At 42.1% G+C, this 25545-nt stretch overlaps 1 protein-coding gene across 1 annotated transcript; it reads right to left on the bottom strand.

Annotated features, from left to right (window-relative positions):
- Window positions 1-4642: 4642 nt before the first annotated feature.
- LOC133345099 (collagen alpha-1(VI) chain-like) lies at window positions 4643-25466 on the bottom strand. The gene is made up of 37 exons (XM_061555576.1): window positions 25323-25466; window positions 22882-23040; window positions 22258-22387; window positions 21527-21727; window positions 19753-19900; window positions 18872-18982; window positions 17591-17611; window positions 17007-17027; window positions 16838-16882; window positions 16648-16701; window positions 16467-16511; window positions 16301-16327; window positions 15562-15588; window positions 15365-15409; window positions 15197-15250; window positions 14976-15038; window positions 14535-14597; window positions 14211-14264; window positions 14053-14088; window positions 13862-13924; window positions 13420-13482; window positions 12861-12923; window positions 12232-12294; window positions 11757-11807; window positions 11396-11431; window positions 11026-11088; window positions 10790-10855; window positions 10616-10651; window positions 10456-10492; window positions 9867-9875; window positions 9538-9671; window positions 8454-8551; window positions 7928-8114; window positions 7052-7223; window positions 6740-6769; window positions 6236-6359; window positions 4643-5981 (listed from the first exon to the last, which is right to left on the bottom strand). Exons 2-37 carry the CDS (start codon window positions 23006-23008, stop codon window positions 5477-5479), a joined length of 3072 nt encoding a protein of 1023 aa, XP_061411560.1. The 5' UTR covers window positions 23009-23040; window positions 25323-25466; the 3' UTR covers window positions 4643-5476.
- Between the last annotated feature and the right edge of the window lie 79 nt (window positions 25467-25545).

The following is a 25545-nucleotide window of genomic DNA, read 5'->3' as shown; positions in this document are numbered from 1 at the left end:
AACTTGCTTTAAGAGGAGTTCTGGCCAACGACCGTGCATTCCACACTCCAGTTAAACCCAACAATGTGACGGCGAACGCCATCACTCAGCAATACACGTACCAGCTGCGACGCTCCAGTCACTTTAACTTTTAAAATGGAAACTTAAAGCATCATCTGATAATTATCCTTCACTTAACCTTCGAGATTCTCGTAAAAGTTGACTGTACAGCGTGCAAAACTGGCACTCATTGGAAATTTTCAGAATATAATTAATGAATATAGACAGAGGTTTTCCCGACTGTGTTGTTAAGTAAGGGGGACATGTGGAAGTTGGCTTGTTCTACAGATCAAAGCACATGAACCGGTATAGCTTTGCTGTAAGACTGCATTCAATGCTTATGCAGATTGCACGCACTTTCGTGAGGAGTTTTGTTTACACATTTACTGGATTCATGTGCCAGTGGTTGCTTCAATTTGCTCCACCCATTCCACAAGAATATCGCACAGTCAATCAGAAGCCAGGGAAGGGCCAAGGAGAATACACAGACATGCAAATGTGCGTGTCCATGACTTGCATCACTTTTTGATGGCAAAGACGTTGTTGAAGATAAAAATAGTGTTGCCAGAAAAAAGGGGAAAACCTATTCTCATATTTTGGTACTGGCAAAGGAGGTCCCATGATATAAATGTGTCGTTAAACCCACCACCACCCGACACAGTCATATAGTAAGATTTGTGACGTAAACAAAACATGCAAATTCGTTACTCGTGTAATGACAAGGTGACACCTGCCGGTCTGGAGGGGTAATTACAGTTATGGTTGCATTACATAATGCCTTATTATAAGGGGGGCGTATTTGGGGTAAAGGTCAAGGGCGGAGTCAGTCAATATGATGGGGACCGAACCAGAGGTTCTGGGCTGTTAGCGGGTCCTGGGTCCTGGCTACGTCGCTGCTCGTCGTCATCTCTTCGTCTCCAACCACGTGGCTGTTCTTCTGCAAGACCCTCTCCGTCGCCGCCGCTATGTTATTCGGACAGTTAGCGTAGTCTATGCCGGAGATGGGCTGTGTGTTAGGATCACCTATGTGTAGCTGCGTTACGAAGTGTATCGCCCCGTGTGCTCTTAATAAATAAGAAGCCTTCTACTCAACGTGTCTCAGAAGTCGCTCACTACACTAGTACAGCACACCAGTTTTTTGGATAGTAAACCCACAACATTTACAATTCGAGTATGACGTTTCGCCAGTAATTGCAACTAGCATCATCCGGCGACAGCCAGATTTGTGGAGAAATCCTCCGGTTTCGTTCTTAAATGGAGGGATAAATGTGATGTTGTCACTTGTGAGCCAATCAGGTGCGAAGGCCATAGAGGTGGGTGGGGGGGTTATTGTATGCATGCACATTACAATGGAAATCCATTACCGGTTGGGTTATTCATTTGGTAATCAACATGCATTATGCATCCACATTATGCATGCAAATTGTGCTTGTACATCCTGCCGTTTTGTGTGTGTATTACTTTATATTCTTTGGTTCTTTCGGTACAGTCAGGTAGATAGAAAAATAATAATAAAAAATTGAAGTGAATACAAAATAATAATACATTAAAAATAATAAACAAAAAACAATAATGTAGACTGGAGCCTGGTTCTTAATCGCAGTGAGTGTACTGGCAGTATATAATGTAGACTGTAGCCTGGTTATTACGTTTGGTGAGTGCACTGGCAGTCTATAATGTAGACTGTAGCCTGGTTCTTAACCTCAGTGAGCGTACTGGCAGTCTATAATGTAGACTGTAGCCTGGTTGTTTACCTCGGTGAGTGTACTGGCAGTCTATAATGTAGACTGTAGCCTGATTTTTAAGATGGTGAGCGCATTGGCAGTCTAAGATGTAGACTGTAGCAATGGTTATTAAACTGAGTGAGTGTGCTGGCAGTCTATAATGGAGACTGTAGCCTGGTTCTTAACCTGAGGGAGCATACTGGCAGTCTATAATGTAGACTTATTGTTGGTTCTAGATTTGAAGCTTTCGTGACTGCAAGGATTCATACTCTTAGGTTTTTTCGGTAAAGTCAAGTAGGTAAAAAATAAAATTAATAAATGTAAAATAAAAAATCACGACGTTTCGGAGGCAACACAAGCTTCCGTCTTCAGGTGGCAACCGTCACAGCACGATTGCTGTATCAAGTAAAGAGTCTTTATTCTTGGTTCTTTCAGTAATTAAAATAGAATGAAAATAAAACAGAAATAAAAAATATCAATAAAACAAAAACCACGAAGTTTCGATCGCAACATAAGCGGTCGTCATCAGGAAAAGGGGGGTTAGCCTCTAAAGGCAAACTGTTTATAAAGGTTTAGAGATGGGCGTAGCCCAAGAGTGTCAGCAGCATGGGCAGGGCAGCTAATGTTAATGTAGGAGAAAGCAATGCCAACGCAGTGGGTCTACACTAATCAAAAGGGCCGCCAGGCAATCATTTGCACCTCGCTCTACATACCCACACTGCTGACGGTGGAGGTTGACAAGAAAACACAAATCAAGTCATGACCCAAAGTGGTTGATGACATCTTTCCAACGATTGCTGAGTTTATAACCATCCTCTCGGTGGAAATTGTGTCTGTGTCTGTATATATGGATGGCTTCATGAACGAATCTTTGTTGATAGCCAGTAGGCTTGCAAAGTACCATTGTCTTAGAGAAATAAATTTCCTGTGAACCAGACTTATTAAAATAATGATCAGCCACGGCAGAAGTATTGGTCCTACCGTGTTTCAAATCTGCCTTATGCTCACGAACACGGTCCGAGGCATGTCGCTTAGTTTCCCAATGTACTGTAACTGCTGCCGCAGATACAGCTTAGTTGCCCGACCCATGCTGCTGACACGCTTGGGCTACGCCAATCTCTAAACCTTTATAAACAGTTTACCTTTATAGGCTAATCCCCCTTTTCCTGATGACGACCGCTTGTGTTGCGATCGAAGTGTCGTGGGTTATTTATTATTTATTAAATTTCTTTTTCTTTTTTGTTATATTTAAATTACTGAAAGAACCAATACAACGTCTACATTATAGGCTGCCAGTAAACTCACCGAGGTTAATAACCAGGCTACAGTCTACATTGGTCTTTTTTTGTTGTTTATTATTTTTATGTTGTTATTTTTGATTATTTTTATTCACTTTATTATTTATTACTATTTTTCTACCTACGTGACTTTACCGAAATATCCAAAGAATATGAATACCTGCAGTCACGAAAGTTTTAAATCAAAATGTATTACTTGATTATTCGCTTCCAAGCAGCACTAAGCCTGTAGCTATCCGAAAAGTTTTTTTATTTCTCTAAATTTCGATAGATAATCTAATTAGACTTAGGCCAGTAGTAACTTATTTTGCACAGAACTTCAACATTATCAAAATGTATTGAGTCTCCTTGTTGGCACGCGTGTTCTGCCACTGCCGACAGTTGTCTTTGGGAGGATTTAATATTTCGTTTGGTATTCTTTTAGTCTCATACTGATAATTCTTCCTGTCTGACTAACATAGTATATTTGCCATAAGAGCAATTCATCTGGTACACACCTTCTATTGATAGCTTTGGTAATACATCTTTACAAGTGATGACATTACATTAATTCTTTTATTTAAGAACTAGCTGTACTACCTGGGACTTGGATTCACCACGCCCTGCCGCCTTTGTCTCCCCAGTGGCGATGTTCACACACACACCAGTTAATCGTTTGAGGCTGAGTCGACCTAGGAGAGGCCCAGGAATGGTTGAAATAATCGTCACCGGTGGTGGCCGTGAACAGGAATCGAACTCGGGTGGCCAGGTTCGTAGCTCAGCGCGCTAACCGCTACGCTACAATGCGTTACGCTTCCACATGACAGATTTGACATCACAGCTCACTTGCCGTGCAAAATAATATGCATTATTGAGTTCCCCCCCCCCCCCCCAAAAAAAAAAACAAGTGTTTATTTTTCATTTTTGCATGGTGTACAGTCTGGAAAGTACCCACATGGAAAATGTCCAGTTTGTTGCATGTCGGGAAGTACGCGAAACATTTTGAACAGACATATTCACAACTTTGCCTTATATATATGGAGATCAAACCGGAGGATGTCTCCATAAATCTGTCTGTCGCCAGATGATGCGAGTTGTAATTATTGGCAAAACGTAGTACTCGAATTGTAAATGATGTGGGTTTACTCTCAAACATACCGGTGTGCTGTACGAGTAACGAATTGGCATGTTTTATTTACATAACAAATCTTAATAATTGGCTGTCGGGTGGTGGCAGATTTAACGACACATTTCTAGTTACGAGATCTAACACAAAAAATCTCTATAATGGATAATACGGCATTTACATTGTTTTTCCTTGTTAGCCTGTTAGAAGATACCCATTTTATGGGTGGGGTGATAGAGCAGTGATTTTTGTACTATGTTATGAACCAGGAGACCTTAGTTTGTTTCCCAGCCCTGCCTAACAGCAGTGGTGGTATTTGAACTGGTCCTTGGGTCCCTCTTCACAAAACCACACTGACTAGTGTGGTGAAATACGGTCAAACAATCCCCATGACTGACACGGTATGGGAAAGCTTTCATCCAGCAGTGGATTGATAGCTTTTAACTGCTCAGATAGAAAAGACAACCTCAAACTCGTTCTTCCACTTTAGCACCATTTTATTGTTTTTATAGGCGATGAATACAAATAACGATCCAAAGTTTAAACCACGAACAGTATACGATACACTTGACAGTGCTCAGTTTATACTTCGATGAACTGTGATAGCACGAGAGGATAACCATCAGTGAATGAAAAGTAAAAAATTTAGTATTAATTGCAATGCTAAAGCAGAGCTCAGAAAAATGTTATAGATGTGAAATAGTGAAATAGGAAGGTCTATAATCGATGTCAAAAATAGTAAAGATAAAACGTGTGTTCATGTAGTGTGTAAAACAAAATGTCAATGATTACTTGCAATATGTATGATAAAATAATCAGCACATTTTAAATGACAATTAAATGTAAACTCGTGGTGTATTTTCCATCTGCTTTTGTGGTTTTTCATGCGATTCTACAAGGTTGCAGCTCCTGGTCTATATATCAAACTCACTTTATAAAAAAACAAATCTAAACTACTACACAGAGGTTTAAAATTTCTCCCAATAAAATTTTTAAAACGTAACTTGTTCTGCAATTTCAAACTGATTACAAAATAGGAAACAGCTTTGATCATATTAAAAATGGGAAAAGAAATGGCACGATAAAACTTAATTTTAAAAATTCTGCTTTCACCCCTTTGTGATATCAATTGTATGCTCCCTAAACTTTAAATGCACAGTCTATATTTTTTCACAATTCATGACAGTCGCGGGACAATGCTCAGTTTTTCAGAGGTGATCAACTCTTAACTGAGCTCACATCTTTGTTAATTTAGCAATGTGCATGACGCGTTAGTTTTAACTCTGGGAATGCATACACTGAGGAAGCTACTAGGCTGTGGGATTTTTGGAAATCCTGTGAGCGATCTTCTGGTAGGTTATGTCATTGCTGAGGACATCGTAGTCCACGATGGGGATGACCTTCTCCTGCATGACATCCATTTTCTTTGTGTTCACCTCTCCCGTCACGAGTATGGAGAGCACCTTCTCATTCACATTCTCTCCCATGGACACGATATGAATGTTGACTTTAGCTTTCATCAATTCTTTAATTTGGGCTACCAGAGCACTCTGCTTGCTGTCTTGCACGTGGCCATCTGTGAATATGAGCAGTTGCCGCTTGGCCTTGGCCACAGGCTCGGCCTTGCTGTTTATGTAGTTGGCCGTGAAGCGCAGTGCATCCGGCAAATCTGTGGTGCTTCCCAGGAATGTTTTTTCATGGATCCTTTGTGCCACCAGCGTGGCGTTGGTGTCGAAATCACTTACAACCTCCTGTTGTTTGGTGTTGCTGAACTGAATGATTCCTACGCGAGTCGTACTTCTGGCACTCCTGTCCCTGTAAGCATATTAGCATGATGATCATCAGCAACAGCAGCAACAGCAGCAGTAGCAACAGCAGATTCATCATTATAAACGGTCGTTTCATTATCATTTACTTAAAATATATATTTTACGTGAAAGAACAAAGACTTAAGACATGTTATCATGATTATTTTAATAAAAAAGCCTCGCTATCCTTGCACAGAGATCTATGATGATTTTGATAAAGAAATACTCTAGTAGTTTTGAGAACCCTGCTAGGGAACATACTTTGGCACGAGTAATCGCTTGGCCACTTTCTCCACCACCAACTTGACGCTTTTGAAGTTATTTTCGCCAATGCTAGCAGAGCTGTCCAGCAATATCATGAGGTCTGTTGGCACGGTGAAGCCAGCTACACAGACAAAAGGAATACAGCAGCAGGGAAAGAAAACAATGGCCTGTCAAACCCTGTACATTGTTATGCTTGCTGTGACAAAATTAAAATAAAACAAATCTTTATACCAGTTCCAAAGAGTTACATATAAAGTATGTTTCAAATGCCTTAAATATTTCTTCATACAGATTCCAAAGCAATTTACGATAAAAGCATACATCGATTAATGAATAACTTCAATCGTAAATTATATGTTTTATATATACTATACATATTGTTGTTGAATGATAGATTTAAAATCTCACGATTCGCAGGTACACACAATACAGAACCTGTCAAATTATTGGTCATTTAACATTTATAGGACCATAATCTTGGATACTAATGACATATCTTACCAGGACAAGTAAAATCTGGACACTTCCGATCTGAAAAAAAAACAAAAAAACAAACTTAAACTCAACATTTGCAATTAAGTCGTAAAAATAATTTAGTTTTATGCATTGGGCAGCAATTGTTCATAATTCCAAGCAACTTAATTTTTTTCACAGAAACCTAGTCCATCACCTTACTCATTACATGTTATCTGTCCAAGTTTTTGTTGTTAAATCATAATTCACTTAATAATTTGTTAAACTATACACGCATAACGTGAAGATGTCTAAGAAACGTAAAGTGTATGAGACAAGGCAACCATTGGCTGTGAAGACCTTTGCAGATGACATTGGTGACGTTCTCCAGGAAGGAATCGTCCAGAAGCTCAGCGTAGGAGGCAACGGCCAAGACGGAGTCGGAATTCGCTTTGGCATTGCACTCAATATCTGTGATGCCCTCTGCCCTTGGTCCCCGTTTAAAGGCATCTCCCACTCCAACACCTCTAACCTGAAATGTAAATATCCAAATCCGAAGAACACTGTGAGACTATGTCAACACTTATGCAACGTCAGTGCTGTAGTCAAGGAATTTCAGCACAGGATAATGAACCTGATGAGCACACATTTTCACTTGGTATTGTTTGGTATTCGAAAGTTTACGTATGCTTATACAGAAGGTTGCCATGATACGTAAAATGGCAACACTATGCAACACAATTTTTATTCTTGGGTAGTAAGTGTTATTTCGTAATTGCTTATGCCTAAAAGTATATAAAATGCCTATTATTCTCCACAAACTTTGCTTTTGTGACCAGGACAGTGATATTTAGAAATTTACCTATTTTCAATGAAAAAATGGGTGAATTATTTTCGTTCACATAAAGTCAGAAAAAACAACATATGAATAAAAATTTACATGTATTTATACTAAAGTAATAACAAAATGATTACAAAAGATTTAGACTCCAGGCAGCATAACAAAAACTCACAATGTAATCAGTCCCATTGTGTAATTACGGTGAAATGAATGTTAGCCATCATTTGGACATTTGAACTTACACGTTTGTGAACATTTGGACATATATGAACTTACACGTTTGTGAACATTTGGACAATATGAACTTACACGTATGTGAACTTGTAAGTTCGTATATGTGAACATTTGGACCCGTGAACTTACACATATGTGAACGTAAACGTATGCGAACTTACACGTATGCCAGGCAGATTGCAGAGTGACTTGAGGGATTTGACATCCCTTTTATCATCGTTGCGCCCATCCGTCAACACAATGGCCACGCGGTTGGGGTTCTGCGTCTTCTCCAGAAGTTTCTTCGTGAAATCGAGTGCGTGTCCTGTGAACGTCCCTCCAGCGATCCAGTTGAGATTCTTGATAGCCCTGCAAATAAAAACCACAGGAGCGTTATTTGCCATTTATCAACAGCATGATGAGCCAAGGTGATGAAGAAGTCGACCAATTGTATGAAGAAATGACCCAACAACTAAAATGAGGATAAAAATGCATTTCAAAATCGTAATGGGTGACTTTGGTGCAGAAGTGAGTACAAGATGACGTAAGACGATTGGTAAATGTGGCATTCGAGTGAGGTTTGAGAGAGGCAAGTGTCTACGAGAGTCCGCAGCCAGCGAGAGGTAGCAAAACAACAAATACCTTTAAAAAGGGCCGACTGATAATGAATTATAAATAAGTTAAACATTAAAGACAAATCTTTGTTACCGTTTAAAATCCATTAGGGACTTGATGGAGGAATCTTTGAAGTTGATCATTTCCTCGGTTTTTTCGTGACTGTACTGCACCACCATTATGTTGGATTCCTGAGGATCAAGACGTTGTTCAGGAGAGTGCACAGGTGCTTTCTCTAAAAAGGGGTGACTACAGATTGTGACATTCCATCAGGTTTAAATATAAACTCTTGAAATGCAGGATATCATCGCATAATACCAAAAATTTACAATATCGTGTGAAACAAGTTTACATGTGCACCATGTTTGACTTTTTGTTTTAGCTGGGTACTGTAAACTAAGTCTGCTTACTCTCAATTACAGCCAGTGGGAAGGTTATAAATCAGTGTCATTGCACATTACAGTAATTTAATGTAATACATGCATAGTCTTACCTGAAAAATATAGATCTCAATAAACATTTTAAAAGTGTGTCATATAATCCTCCATTCCACACATCCAATGAATAAAAGTTGTAGCGTGAACATACGTGCCAATTTATTACCTGCAACTGTTCAATGTGCTGAAGCAGTACAAAATTGGCACGTTGTTCATCACGCGACGGCGCGTTGTTCATCACGCGACAACTTTCCAAATAGCTATGTCGGGTGGAGTAGGGTGTATGCCACACATTTTACCAACGCAATCTGACCCAACTATCAATTATGCATCATAGCATTGGTCACAATCTACTATGCGTGACATTTTACTCTACTGTTACTCTCCTGTTAGTTGAATGTGTCATTGTGTTTTGTGATGTTGTCTTGACTGCTGTTTCACAATGCTGATATGTGCACTGTATATTTACTGCTCTTTTGACTGTATCATTATTATTTTCTGATTCAAGTCACTCTTGCAAGAGAGACGATTGGACTCAGTGGCCTTGTAACTGGTTTATTTAAAGTTGACGACTAAACATGTTTGAAAACTTATTTCTTAAGAACTTGTTTCTTTTTTTCAGATTGTTGTCCTTGCCCGCACCTCCGATTAGTACGGTTGGCTACGTACAGTGCAAACGAAGTTCAACGTAATAAATGTTTTGGTTCATGTCTGTAGATTTGCCTCCTTAGAGGACGCACCTTTATATTGTCATTGTCGACCACTCGGTTGAGAACTTGGATGATGAACTCCTTAGATATGGTGAAGCTCTCCGTTCCAATACTCTCGGAGCTGTCCAGCACAAAGATCAATTCCACAGGCCCACACTTGCACTCTGACATTGGGCACACACACACACATCACAATGACACATTGAAATAAAGCCCATTGAGCTCGAATGTGCATAATTTTCAATTAAAGTATCAAGAATATAAAATATTCTATCCACTAAACTAGATGTTGCAATAAAGATGTGTTATGTAATCCATAAATAAATCCATTCAAGGAATATAAAAAGCATATTTCTTACCACAGCAGGCTGGAGGAGAATACAGGAGAGAAAAAAAAGAATGTATAATTAGTCACTTCCTTGCACAATTCAGATATATTTTAAGCTACCATGTGGCTCTTATTTTCAGCATATAAAGGCCAAGAGTGTTTGTCTAGACTTTGTTATTGTGAAGTTAACATATTTTGTCCATTTATGGAAAATTGTATCACAAGTGATGTACCCTTTACACCACAAGTTTTCTTCTGTATACAATTTAAATGAGGGTTATATCATCCAAGACACAAACATGTCAATTCATACAAAAACATTATGTTTTGCTTGAGTTCTCAATGGAAATTCCTTGTGAAGTGAGTTTCTTCAACCATACCCACATGCTCATTATGTAGCCAAGTGTGCAATTTCAAGGAAGCATTTAATTGATGCCTGAGCTCATGTGGTTTACAATAATTTTCTCAGAACAATTCTCATACATATTTGTGTTTGCAAGTGTTTATTTCAAATGGATGAGCAGTTTTCCTTAACATGCAGAGTGCAGGAACATATGAAGTGTTCTTTTTCTTCACAGTTATTTATAACAATGTTCTCATAATCATCGGACTATACTTACAACACATGCGGCGAATTATATCCAGCATCTCGCATTCCTGCAACGACAAAAATTTGTATTCTTTCAAGGGAAATTCAAAGCTACTCTATGATTATGCATCACATAACTGTACTATGCAATTATAACGTGCACGTGGTAGGGATTACTGGAAATTACGCACATCGATTGCAGGTTTTCCTGGACTGCCTGGTGGACCCTGGGAAGAGAAATTCAATGATTTAGTCAGCGCGTGAGGCAATGGTCAATGTTCGAACGATGCTATTGTATTCTACTTTCATGAACACAATGTGAATGTAAACACGAAGAGAAATGGTAACAATAGGTGGTATCTCACTATGTCACCAGGCGGCCCGGGATATCCCTTTGGTCCTTTAGGGCCTGCCTTGCCATTTATGTTTTGCTGCAAGGAAAGATTTCACATTTGTTCATTTAGGCAATAAAAAACTTTGGTAAACACGTATTGCAACTAAAGTCACTACCATGCACACTGTTTAGCAGTTACATGTTTAGAGCGTTATTACGACGATTAAATAATATAAAAGAGTATATTGGGGTTTGCACCAAACTCACATCTTCACCAGCATCTCCAAATTCTCCTCTGTCTCCCTTTAATCCAGGGAACCCTTTAGGACCCTGTACAGGGGGAAAACGACATTTATGGAGTTGCTCTTTCCGAATATTACATATACTACCTCTTCCACAAGGCAATCACAGCACGCAGTACTCATGAACTGCTCGATTTACTCCTCTGAAAATGTAATAAACAACAAAAACTTAAAAAATTCCGTTATACAGTATGCGTATCTCGATGTCTTTGTACACAGATTGGAAAAATATATACTAATACGCATTTTGATAACAATTATTTAATATGTGTACAAAGATAAATGTTAAAACATGAGATTTCATAGGCAGTGCTTGTGGCTGCTGGAATTCTCACTCTGTCACCCGAAGGCCCTCTCTGCCCTGAAGTTCCCTGGGGATGGAAATGAACAGACATCACTGAAGCTGATAACGCATAGTTTCTCCCTTTTATTGCATTCATAAAAATTTAATAATAATACATTTCCTATCAAGTTGGTCATGCAAAACTAAAAAAATGTTGCACTTCACAAGACACATAGCACACCCAAACCAAGGTCAACTAAATTAATAGAGCACAGTTATTTTATCTTAAACACAGTATTCGCACAACATTTGCAATATATAAACTAACATTCCAAAGGTGAATGCACATAAGAAATAATAATACTGCCTCAAAAATGCAGTAACTGCTGAACAAAGGGAAGGGAGTAACTCACAGGGAACCCTTGCTGTCCCTTAATGCCCTCTGCAGGAGTGCCATCTTCACCCTAGGAGTGCAACACCCACAGTTTGAACATCAGCAACATAATTTGATATACACTATTACATTCCAGCAACATGCCACATCATTAACATATTGCATACACATCAATTAATGTTGTCAGCAGTAATTTAAATAATATACATGTAGTCAAAACATGTCCACATGTCCAAGCATGACGATTACAGTGCAGTCCGGGTTGAACCTGTTAATCCTCGAAGTGCATTTTTGGGAGGTGCATTGTTAATTCAAACTTTTATGTAGTGCAGAAATTAAGGTCAGATGTTGTCCAGAGACTTATGCTTAAAAATACTGGAATTATCAGTGATGAGGGTTGAATTGGTGAGTGCGATGACACAATGCTCGAACATACATGCAATGAATTATGGCCAATGGAGGATGAGTGGCAGTGTTGTAAATTGCCACCTTACCCTCATTCCTACAGGGCCCTGCTCTCCAATGGGCCCTGGTACTCCTTTTGGTCCATCAGAACCCTAAAACGACCGACAACCAGTATGGATATGTTAGCTTGGGCTATGGAAGGAAACAATTAACCCATACATTCTTTACACACACATACACTCACATTACAATGTCCTATCATAGCATCTGATTTACTGCCTCAAGAGTTGCTGCAAAACCCAACATTTCACGGAGCCATTTACCAGTGCAGTAGTTTAGCAGTTTTCCATTTTCGCTTTTGTGAGGCCCGCCAGCTGGCTCATATATACATTATACTGTACGGCATAGTTTTCCACTTACTATATAGCAAGGGCAGTCATGTTGTATGCTGGATATTTTTTTCTGAAGTTTGTTGCTACTAGTACCAGCAGCAAAACATTCAGATAAAACAAATACTTCAGAATATGTTGCTCAGAAACACCTTTAAAATTTTGCAATTAAGATTTCAATACGTTCGTGAATCCATGCCTGTATTCCATCAGCAAAATAGTAAGTATGGTCGCCTTTTACTCTGTAAACTCATAAGAAATCTGAACAGCACATGACACGTCTTTAAGTTTACACACACAGTATTATTTTAGCAATATAGAGGGCACACCTCGTCCCCGGGGATGCCCGGTTCGCCTTTATGACCTTTGGCACCTGCCCTACCTTTGGCACCCTGCGCAGGAGACGAGAGGGAAGAGGTGTTAGGTCCACATGACCACAAACAAATGCACAACAATATGTAAACATTTATTCTAATGTACCCATACATTTACATTTTGGAATTAATATCAATTAATCAGTATAAATTAAGAAAGGATATTGTAATGCATGCAATTAAAGAGGCAAGATATCCCTTATTCTTTGGGTTCTGGCACTGTGATTGGCTTGCTTCTATATTATTTAACAAATACATCTGAAACATGTTATACTTGCAGCATCGGGGTACAGAAATGGCCTAGTGCTGCCTTGCTGTCCACCATTAGAGGCCTCATATTGACTCATCCAAGTCTACGAATGAAGCAATACCAGCATAAACCCATTGAAGCCAAATGAAACCGTGAAGCCTCTCGATAATTTCTCAGCATGTAATGTTGCATCACCTCTTTAGGTTGGTGACCCCTTCAAACATTTCTCTGGGATATCCATGCGGTGCCTGAGTCTAATGGTACCTGTTTGCCAACGTCGCCTGAAAAACCCTCATGTCCATCTGGACCGATCGCGCCATTCACTCCCTGCAAAAAAAATATATATATAATCAGGGGAAGTAATCTGCAACATCGAGGGGAAAAGGTAAGTTTACATATTCGCATGCAATTTTGGTAAACACATCTTTTCATTGAAAAAATATATATGTCACATGTGTATGGCATACACATAGTAGGCTATTGTAAAAAGGCATGTTAACATTTAAATAACAGCACCTCTGAAATGTTTACCGCATTTCCAAATAGTTTTGTGTAACATTTATATGAAATATTGTATTGGAATTTACATTGTCAAATTTCCATCCTCCACGTTGGTCCTTGGGCCTCCATTAATTGTGAGAAACACCAGCTGATGTCTGGTGAGATTAACTCTGATAACGAGTATGTGAGTACGTTGAGAATTCACCTTGTCACCTTTGCTTCCACGATTGCCCGGAGGCCCAATCATTCCTGGGTCGCCTTTGGAGCCCTAGCAGACATGCACAAGAATATTCCAATGTAAGAATGCCTTTACAGAGACAGCAAATAATACAATGGCATCGTCAAGAAACAACACACCCCGCTCACTTCGCATATATTTTAATAAAATATTCTTACTATTAATCCAGGTATTCCTGGACCTCCAAAGTCTCCCTACAAAGACAAATCACACAATCACCAGGATAAATGTTATTGAATATTCAATTGTGACATAGATTATAATACATAAATTAGAAACATCTGCAACACTCATGTGCACAAGAGGTTATACATACTTCATCACCCCTCTCTCCTTTTACTCCGTTTAGCCCATTGCGACCACGATTGCCCTAAAAAAGATAATGTAAAAGTTAATACAGTATTTTGCATACATGGCAGTAAAAAAATACATATTTAGTGATGCTGGATGGGTTTACACAGTTGTATATTTAGCAAATGTATATGATCCAGCAATAACTTGATATTATTACCGATATATATGAGCGATAATTCTTGGGGAGGCACATTTTTACATTGTGTAACGCACACGTTTTTGCTGTGCTAATAACGAATCATGTTACAGTGTTCAAAGGCTGCAGTGTGTCTCCTCTCTGCCATACCTTAGGGCCTGCAGCACCCATTATACCGGGAGGGCCTGGAGTACCTTCATCACCATTGTCACCCTGCACAGGGAAATACCACGAGATTCATCTCAGTCAAGTAAAGCTCTGGGAAGAAAGTACAAGAATCTGTGCCCCCAACAGGCGCTATCACAGCACATGAATCCAGCTATTCAAAAAAATACAAGATAAGATAAGAAACACCTGAACACGACAAACCTGCATGTCTGCCATTTTGGGCATGTTTATATGTTTTACACACACACACACTTAAATGTATTCAATCATCATAAACTTCCGGCGATGTAATTATGGAGCTTGTGCCAGGTAGGTGCAATTGGAAGACCACACAACGTGGCGAACGTTCGTCAGCAGGTCCTGGGATAGGCCCAGGCATTAAGGATTAATGATCACAAATGTGTAAATGTACTTAAATGTTACCTTTTGGCCTTTCTTGCCAAACAATCCAGCATCTCCCTTGGGACCCGGTTCTCCATGTTCTCCCTGTAATGGCACAGGCTTACTGTGAACACAAGCCTTGTGTTATGGTCTTGTCCTATTAGCATCAACAATCGCTACTTCCAACAACCTTTTGACGTTCATACCGAACATGTTTGTCTATAGTATATCTGCTGTAATTGTGTTTGAATTAAGACACATACATCACTGCCTGGGTCTCCAACACAGCCCGGAATCCCGTGGTATCCATGATCACCCTGCAAGAAACAGCGAAGACAGGTCTGGGTTAAACGAGCTGGTCACAGGCTGTAATGGTGCAGGATGTAGTGGACCAGAGATGACCATGGTTCTGCATTGTAAATGTATATTACCTTCAGTCCGTCCTTTCCGTCTATCCCAGGCAAACCCTTGTCTCCCTGGGTAGCAAAAATAAGAACAGGTCAGAATACAGTCGGTGGATGAAAGTATGGTGAAATATAAGGGTAGTAAACAAATGATAGTAACTATGAAGTGTGACATTTCAAAAATATTACACCATTAAGAAAGATCTGAGGTGCGCTTGTCAAACCTTTTGGCCTTGTCCTCCTCTTCCACCCTGGTAAACGGGAGATGATGGCAGACATCAAAAAAAGCACAAGATAGCACGTTAATCAAAAACCCGCTCAATTTCACGTGTTCTAAGCAGGTGTCATTAGTTTTAGTCGTTTGCCTTACTAGTGGATGGACTCACCTGTATGTCTCAAGTTAGTAAAAGATACACAATTGAACAGATAGATCCATAACGAAGCTGTATGGGTCACACAGAGAAATGTAACATCTTTAAGATGGGAAATAACTTTTAAAATTGTATGGTACAATTAACATGTACACTTACTGCTTCGCATTTTGGGTATACCACCATGGTCTATCAGCACAATAACCGTACTCATGATTTCCCTGACATTTACAAAATGTAGTTTCTTGACCCAGAGGAATTTTTCATTACTTCGAATATTTAGCTTCTTTGATTTGTATCTGTGTACGTACGGGCTTTAAACTATTACAACTCCACATCAAATGATTTTGCGAAATGCAATTTAAATTTTTACTTTCACAGCACACAGCAATTAAATGACCAAATTAAACGTTGCAAAATGTAAGTATATTTTTGCATGTATTTTATAGCATTATTATACTTATATCGTGCTTAAATACTACAAAATATTCTGTTAATGAAGCAATTATACAATTAGTTTACATTGGTATAAACAAGTACTGTATTATGCATCTTTATTTAACAGGGCTCATTTGTGTGACTGGATTCTTACCTTATCTCCAATAAGCCCACGGTCACCCTATAAAAAACAAAACAAAGATTCAACGGTATGCATGATGCCTTGAAGTAAAATTAACACGCTTACACAATAACACGCTTATTTTTTTGTGCAAAGCAAAATGAACGACATAAAAAAGGGTCAATTAATGTCATCGTACCTTCTCACCCGGATGGCCTGGAGGCCCGATGTCACCAGCCGAACCCTGCGAAACATATCCGTTAGTAACAACTCATTTCCATCTACATTATTGATGTGTATACTGTCAACATCGTGAGTAACAGCGAGCAACAAGAGTGGCGACTGTAGGAATGTGCCACGGGTGCTGATGTCAACCCTACCGGGAGGCCATCGGCGCCTGCTCGACCAGGCGGTCCTCTCTTCCCGCCTGAGCCCTGGAGAGGAACAGTGAAAGCATTTGCCTGTTAGCCATCATGCGCGCTACCAGTGCTGCATCAACTGTGCCTATAATGCACTGATACTGGTGCAGATGGTGCAATACACGTGGCTTGTGAGTGTTGTAGTACTTACAGGGTCACCTTTGTCACCTGCGGTTCCAGAGATTCCACGGGGTGCCTGTCAATGAACGAGAAGAGCAATGCTCACTTGCCTTTGTATTGCACACCTTGAAGACTTTTAGTGAACTTGTGTTTGTGTTTATGGATACTTTTTTAAGTATTTCAAAACCTCAGGTACTTACATCACATTCGAAGGTGCAGCACTTAAAGAGAAGAAAAAAAACACAAGTTAGTTTTGCCAACAAACTACTTGGTATTCGTGATGCCAGCAGTGTGAGCAATTGATACAAACAGACCAGAAGGAATTAAAATGTGCTGGCAAGATATAAAGATCTCAGGATTGGCTGTTGAAACGTCCGGAGGTGAAATTACAAAAGTTGGAGAATCATCTTCTTGGTGATATCTTTTCTTTCCTATAATTGTTTAGATATTGAGTCTAATCATCCCAACTGCTATAACAAATGTTTGTAAACAGAATCCCACACAGCCTCGTGTCACGTGAATGGACATCTCTACTGGACAGAGCTCTCCCAAGTCCCATGACTATGGGATGCCAGTGATGGTCTCTGATGTGACCACACACTGGTTGTGCAGCAAGCCAGTGACACCCCACCAGCCGCATTACATTGCACCATGTTGCAAGCACAGTCACAATGTCCAAGACTAATATTAAAAACACTATTATTTAAAATTATTATTGTTAAAGCTTCATGCGTGCTATATTGGTTTGTTCATCAGTAGTTTTCAATTTTCGGAAAATACTTACGTGGTCTTTAACTTGTTTGTACTGCAAAAAGAAAATGGGGAAGTAGTGTTAAATTTCACCAATTCGCACACACACACGTACTCGACACAGCCATGTATTACAAGTGACATTCAATCTCCTGTGTGACTACATATTGTATATCCAGGGCCAGTTAAAATACATTCAATTGAAAAAAATATATATTTGAGTGAAAAACATTCATAAGTTGGTTCTAAATACACTAAAACACCAAGTATATTTCATGTTCAAAGTCTCTCAAAATGCAAAATGCTAATGGTGTATGCTGCACACTCGAGATGAAGGACGTGGGCAGGTGCTCCAAATCGAGGGCAAGCACATTTATTTATTGTGGTTCATATGAATCTTGGGAAGAACAGCACCATCACTCTGTAAAATGCAACAGTGCGTGTTACACGCAGCAATTCTTCCGAGACGCCATTAACCATGTGTCTGTTTTACACGTGCCGTTATTCATTAACCATTTCTCTTAAACCCAATTCTACTGCTGATAAACCATCTTTGTCTTTGACAATCACATTTGCACATCACTATTCGAATATTACTTTAATCCTAAGCTGTATGTCTATCTATACCATCCACTTCTATCGGTATCTTACACCCATTATATGTACTGTATGTGTACAGTATACGTACTGTATATCACCATTGTACAGCTTACTACTTTACATGTGTTCTATGCTCAATAGCATTGCAAGTAGTCATACTCTGGGTACATGGGCATGGTTATAGACTAAACAGTATTAGAGTTAGAGAATTACAATGACAATAACTAATTACAGTGCGTCATCCCTTTACAATGCACAGTGCTAAAACGCCTCTAATTGCATATATCACAAACGAACAATTCAAAGCCAAGCTTAAAGTCTAAAACAAGTCTAGAACAAGTCCAGAACATTTATATAACGATCGAAAACAACCTTAGGGTCCTTTACCTGTAAAATGCAACAGCGCGTGTTACACACAGCAATGCTTCCGAGACGCCATTAACCACGTGGCTGGTTTACACGTGCGGTTATTCATTAACCCTGCCAGCCACCTACAGGCCCGACTCAGACATCACATGCTGCTGTACACACATGCATTGATGCATTGCACAGCACATCAGGACTTTCACAGAACCGGTTACACTTTACTCCCTTGCTGCACAAGGACACACTTAAAAGAGTGATCCATTCCTAATGTGCCACATGTATAATAAAACAAGGTCATCGCCCATCAACATTCAGCAGGCCTGTCATGAGGACGTCCAGGCACACTTACGATAGTTTCCAAGATGTCTGTGATGACTTCGTTGTTTGCTATGTCGTTGTCAGTGGCTGAATAGTTTTTCCTGTAGTCTGGACCTGAAGCAATCAAAGCTAGGCGAGTTTCCTAAAGAGAACACACATCACACATAAACAACGTCACTCAATATCGAAGCCAAGTCACAATTTGATGCCTGGCTTCCACGTGGATATGTTGCCGTTTGTCAGAGACAGAGCGTATTTACATATGTCGCAAAATGAACACCATCGACAATATGTCTGTGTTGTGATAATAAATTCACATTATGAGTCACAGGTGCCATGTAACATCGATGTTGTGAGATATTTGCTGTGATAACCACTGATAGCATAATCACATTAGCCAGCCATACACTTTTCCTGCTGTAACTGACACAGTGAGAAAGAGTTTCAAACTTAAATTGAGGGCCTTTGCACACTGCGCAAATCGTGGGGGTTATTTGACCATAATTAACCATGCTGAGCAGCATGGATTGGTGAAGGTGGGAAGCATATGGGAGCATACAAGTACAGTTTTTCAATAGATTTTCCTGCAGTGCTTCCCATAACATAGCGCTGTAGCCCCCTATGACAACCAGCTTGTGCATTGTTAGCGACTCATCCAAACACTATCCAGGCCAAATCCTGCTTAGTTTCTGAGATCTGATGAGATTGAGCACATTTCAGCCGATATCATCATCGGTGAACTGAATTCAGTGTACGCACATATAAAGATGCAAATAAGTAGATAACCGTACACTCTATTTCCTTTGCCTTTACATCTTCTCATCTGTTTGGCCAAGCCCCCTTAACTTACTGAATTTCCCGACCAAACAGCACGGGAAATGCAGATGGCCCAGGAGCTGCCCTTGCACTCACCACATGCTTGGGGGTCACGGCCACAGCAAAGAACTTGATGTCGAGCCCCTTGGCATTATCCACCACGTGGGTGAGGCCGCCACAGGGCTCATTGTATCCGTCCAGTGGGTGCCCGTCTGTCACAACGACGATGTACTTGTTGCTCCGCCTGCGATTTGGGGGGCACACACCGTATTCCACTTCGCCAATGTGCTTTCGAAGAGCTGAAGCTTGTGTGCGCAATTATTCAAAAGTAAAACTGAATGTGTGACCTTGCAAGATAGCAACTGCCCACGCTAGAGCTGGCGGAAGACTCTCTGCAAGAGGGAGTTCTAAAGAGAGCCCCTCTAGAGGGTATTTGGCAGACTCTTTTACACCGGCCAGATGTCTTGGAAGAGATGTCAGTACCCGACACTTACCGCATTACATATGGCCTGCCGGTCAACTAAATGTGGTGTACCCATTTATACTTCTCCCTGAACAGAGACAGGGGCGATTTAAGAAACTTGTCGATTGTTTCAACTGCCGCGCCAGGAGATTGAACAGACGACCTCTGGTTTTCCAAGTCCACTATGCTGACCATTACACCACGGCATTATTGTAAGATATTTTAACTGTTCAAACTGCATTGGAAATTATGGAAAGCAAGGATATGTAAATGAAACTCAATTACATTACACAATGTTGAAGATATTTTAAGACACCAGAATTCACAGCACACGTAACCCTGTTCCACTGACACATTCACCTGTTGCGCTTCAACAAGAATCATGCTGAAGAAATTTTGATCAGAAGTGCATATGTCTATATTTCGCTTAGTTTGAAATGCCAACTTTATGAAAAAAATTGTATAGTAGTCTATTTTCAGGCTGTGCTTCAATCCTACTATAGGACGTGAAACTTATTTTAAAGTGTCAAGCTTGTTCTGTGACTGCAGAGTCGTCATTATAATTTATCACATGCTGAGTGTGGTGGTGCACGAAAGCCACCATCTTGTGTGTGAGACACTCATCTCAGGACTACATTGTGGCATTAATTGTGAAAGGATATACAGTAAGAAAGCTATTGACTGTGCATACATTGCTTTATTTCAACCAGGTCTACCAGGGCCAGTGATATTTCCATACCGGGCACACCACCACACCCATAATGCCTTTCGCTTTGGGTGTGGCTACTCATCACGCCCACTCCATCCCGTCTACCAGAACATACTTACTGAGATTTTCAGCCCTGACTGTGCGTGATGTTGATTGCTCGATCGAATATTTTGCTTTGCTCTCGGCACTCTGGTTTCCTCCCATGTACCACTTTGGGAGTCCCACTTTGTGGGAAAAGTCATTAGTGGTTGTTCTAGGAAATATCTGGCCTGCTATAGGAATGTAGACACTGGCTAAGTCATACACTACCACCGGATAAGGGCCATACACAAAAATCACTCCACGGTGGCGAAATATTAACTATCTTGCCTGGCATGCAAGGAGGTCGTGGGTTCAAACTTGACCCTGACACCTGTATATTTGGAGATTGGATGTTCCCCGCCCACCCCTCAAGTGGATTTTACTCGGGTTCCTCCGTTTTTTTCCTCCATATTTAGAAAAATGCGTTTAGAGTATTTGGCTGCGATAAATTTCCACGTGATGAGCCACTTTGTCGAGCTATCATTTGTGGCCAGGTGGCTTCTGAAAAAGAACTATATAGCTCAGTGGGCCTTACCTGGTAAAATAAAAATCAGTTTAGTTTAAAGTTTAGATGTGGAACACTTTTATGCGTGAGTGCGAGAAGAGCTGCAGCGCACCTCAACCGCAGCACATCGATGGCTTCCTTGATGGCACAGTCGGTGTGGGTGCCACGGCCAATGTACTGGATGGCACTCACGTTCTTCTTCAGTTCGGCTCTCTTGAATGGCAATTCCACCATTGAACTGACCAACTTCACCTCGTCACTGTAGTGTAGCGCTCCAGCATTCCAAGTCAAGTTCCGATCGCACGGAAAGTACCTGTGACATGGAACCAGGAAGGCGGTGTCAAAATCAGAATCTATATTTATCCAGGAAAAAACCGATAAGCTATGAAGCTTTTCTCCACAGATGTCCAGTAGGGGCGGGTCAATATGTGGACAAAACCCAACTGACAAGCTTGTGCGCATGGCATAACCACATTAGCCAGCCATACACTTTTTACACAAAACGCCAGTGCCCTCATTTATACGTTATACACAAAGAAATAGCGCCCTCTATGCGCCAGCACCCTGAGTCCCAATAAATGCAGTGATGAAGTGTGATCAAGTGGCAAACTGAACGGTGTCATTATTCACTATCCAATCTGCATTTGCCCAGAGCCTGCAAAAGGAGGAGCTGTCTCATTGGAGGATGAATTCATGGGGCACGAGCAGTAGTAATTGTCTCAGATCTTTAAAGTCACTTTCCCAGAGGGTTTACAGGTCACTGTATGCGTTTGAGACCGTTCTGTAAGACTTCACGATGTGATGATGAGTCGTGACCATATTATGTGACACTGGCATATGCACCTGGTGTTGAGTTTGTCAATGAACATGTTGGTAAAGTCCTTGATCTTGTCCACCACGGCTTCGTACGGCTTAATTCGCAGCGCCACACTCTCGGACGTGTCCAGCACAAAGTAGATATCGACCGGGCATTCTGCAGGCATTTGGTGGCACACACATTGGACGTGGGGGTCACAGCAAGAGAGTCTCAACCTCAAAATTAACAACTGCCCATTGTCCATCCTCCATCCACATTTACCAGTGCTCTCAATTCAGTTTAGGTAATGACAGCAAACATTGCGTGCATTTGTTCACCAATCATTTCTTAAATTGGAGGACTGGAGTCTGAGACATCCTACTGTTAAGTTGAATTCCACATCAATTGTATTTGCGCGTGTGAAACCTCAATACGTGGACCATGTATTATTGTCATCAACGTGACGTACACAGTATATACAACGTATAATTATCTATAACAAATTTGGATCAAGGCAATACAGAATAAGGATATGTATGTTGCGGAATCCGATGACCTATAAAGCTATTTTTCACAGATGTTCAGTAATACACGCTGCAATGACGACGACCATTATGAATACTGTAACGCTTTGGAGGAATTCATGTCTTTGTGAGTTGAGCGTATTTTACCTTCTACGTGCATAATGCTGCGAGGGCGAGTCTGGGCCATGGAGTCGTGGAGGAAGAAGGCGAAAAGGGGGAGGCAGATGAGGAGTAGGGCACGGGGCAGAGATGAGACGCGTCCTGGCCCCTCCATGATCAGCAGCAGCGGCTCCTACAGCTGTTGATCTGCACACAAGCACAGCAGTGAGCCACACACAGTGGTAAGCTGCACGTACGCACACACAGCAGTGTGCTGCTCAAGCACAGCAGTGAGCTGCACACACACACACAGTGGTAAGCTGCACACACACACAGTGGTAAGCTGCACACACACACAGTGGTAAGCTGCACACACACACAGCAGTGGGCTGCTCACGCGTCACGGTCTAGGGGGAGGTTAAGCTGCTGTGTTTAGAGAACAAACCCCCACCGCCACCCCAGCATCCCAAGCACCGGCCATTTGAGATTTCCGAGAGTCAACATCACCCAACAGCTGGCAACCATCAGCAGCGCATCGTGCTCTTACAAAGATGCGATTGGTGGTGGTGGTGGTGGCACACGCAGACCATGATCTGCCGCTACAGAGTGGGTTCAAATATGTAAACCTGTACGGAACAAGACCGAACTGTTACCGGCGGGTGTCCAGCAGTGATGTGGACATTGTTGATGTGAACAAAAGCCAACGCCTCCAAAGGCTACTGACTAGACCTGCGCAAAGGGAGAGGGTGGGGGGGGCGTGGGGATAACCTGGTGATGGCTGTGGAGCGAACACGCTGCCGAGTTTGTCAACGACTGCCATGGCGAGCCTGACCTCTGTTCATGGACCCTAACGCAACACGAGAGGGCGCGGTGTGACAAGTACCCACGCCCGACCGCCTTTGTCTCCCCAGTGCTGATATTTACGCATCGCACCAGGTACTGTGCTCGTTGAAAATTGAAGAGACATGAGCGGTTCAAATAATTGCTGTCATTTGTGTTGGTCATGAGCTCGAATCGAACTCGGGATGTCAGATATGCCACGTATAACCTTAACAGACTGTTGGGGCGAATGCTGTTAGCGAGCAGCACCACTGAAGGCCGGCACGACAGACGAAGGGGGTGGGTGGCCAACACCACAAAGACAAAGATCCCCCGTATAGCCTGACCAGTGTGTTGGGGCAAGTGCTGTTAGCGAGCACCGATTTGAAGGCCGGCACGACAAAGACAAAAAGACACAGTCATACACTTGATTTGAAGCTTTCGTGACTGCATGAATTAATATTCTTTGGTTCTTTCGGTAAAGTCAAATGCAGAGGTATTTTCTTGCTGTGGGTGTCCCACCTGATGAGGATTGCTTGTGTTGCGATCGAAACGTGATTTGTTTAATTTTATTTCTACCTACGTGACTTTACCGAAAGAACCAGAGAGTATCGTCATACACTTGTCTCACATCTCAATCCTGTAGCTCCACGGAGGGGACTCGCAACCCCTCCACGGAGGGGAGTCGCAACTCCTCCACGGAGGGGGCTCCCAACCCCTCCACGGAGGGGACTAACAACCCCTCCACGGAGGGGACTAACAACCCCTCCACGGAGGGGACTCGCAACCCCTCCACGGAGGGGACTAACAACTCCTCCACGGAGGGGACTAACAACCCCTCCACGGAGGGGACTAACAACCCCTCCACGGAGGGGACTCGCAACCCCTCCACGGAGGGGACTAACAACCCCTCCACGGAGGGGACTCGCAACCCCTCCACGGAGGGGACTAACAACCCCTCCACGGAGGGGACTCGCAACCCCTCCACGGAGGGGACTAACAACCCCTCCACGGAGGGGGCTCCCAACCCCTCCACGGAGGGGACTAACAACCGCTCCACGGAGGGGACTAACAACCCCTCCACGGAGGGGACTCGCAACCCCTCCACGGAGGGGACTCGCAACCGCTCCACGGAGGGGACTAACACCCCTCCACGGAGGGGACTCGCAACCCCTCCACGGAGGGGAATAACAACCCCTCCACGGAGGGGACTAACAACTCCTCCACGGAGGGGACTCACAACCCTCCACGGAGGGGACTCAGATTCTCAGAGCAGGCGATGAAGGCGCGGCGCATGAATGTCGTGGAGTAAAGTTGGTGAGCATAAACTTGCTGCGTGCGATCATCAAGCGCGTAAACGCACAAAAGCTTACAATGCACCGAAATAATACTGCTACCGTACTCACAACGATGTATTATTAACACAGACATAAATCGAGTTGTCAAACGATAAATACGAACAGAGCAACGGCGAAAATGACCAGCGCGTCCAAGAACGCACCGTGACTCTCCGATGCGTAAACGCGCAACGCGCCCAGGGGATGCAAGTGTTCAATTAGCAAGAGGGTGCAAGCAAGTGCCTAGCGTGCTGGTGGTGGTGGTGATGATGATGATGGACGCGTGTGGTGTGATGGTGAAGCAAGGCTGGCCGCGCGCACGGAGCTGCTCACCTTGAGATGCCGGTCGTCAGGTCTTCGGGTCCTCAGGTCTGGGATCTTGCGCTGAGGATGGCCGAGACGGGGGGCGGGGGGAGGAGGAGGAGGAGGTGGTGGTGGAGGGCGTCTGCGCTCTATCTTCTGGGGTCGTTCCCGGCACGATCCCTCCTCTCTCGTCGTCCTCGGCAATAGGTCGGTCCGCACTGAGTGACAGCGGGGCGGAGCGTGGCTCAGCTGC

This window comes from Lethenteron reissneri, chromosome 21, assembly GCF_015708825.2.
Source record: "Lethenteron reissneri isolate LAM-NWPU_2019-01 chromosome 21, ASM1570882v1, whole genome shotgun sequence".
Classification (NCBI taxonomy): domain Eukaryota; kingdom Metazoa; phylum Chordata; class Hyperoartia; order Petromyzontiformes; family Petromyzontidae; genus Lethenteron; species Lethenteron reissneri.
Note: the sequence above shows the minus strand (reverse complement) of the source record. Positions and strands in the feature narration are given on the sequence as shown.

Coding starts and splice junctions, on each gene's coding strand:
- LOC133345099 (XM_061555576.1), bottom strand. CDS start 23,008: ATGGAGGGGCCAGGACGCGTCTCATCTCTGCCCCGTGCCCTACTCCTC. Junction 13,483..13,861: donor GTGGAAGCAAAGGTGACAAG/GTGAATTCTCAA, acceptor TTTTTTTTGCAG/GGAGTGAATGGCGCGATCGG. Junction 10,856..11,025: donor TTGGAGATGCTGGTGAAGAT/GTGAGTTTGGTG, acceptor CTTTCCTTGCAG/CAAAACATAAATGGCAAGGC.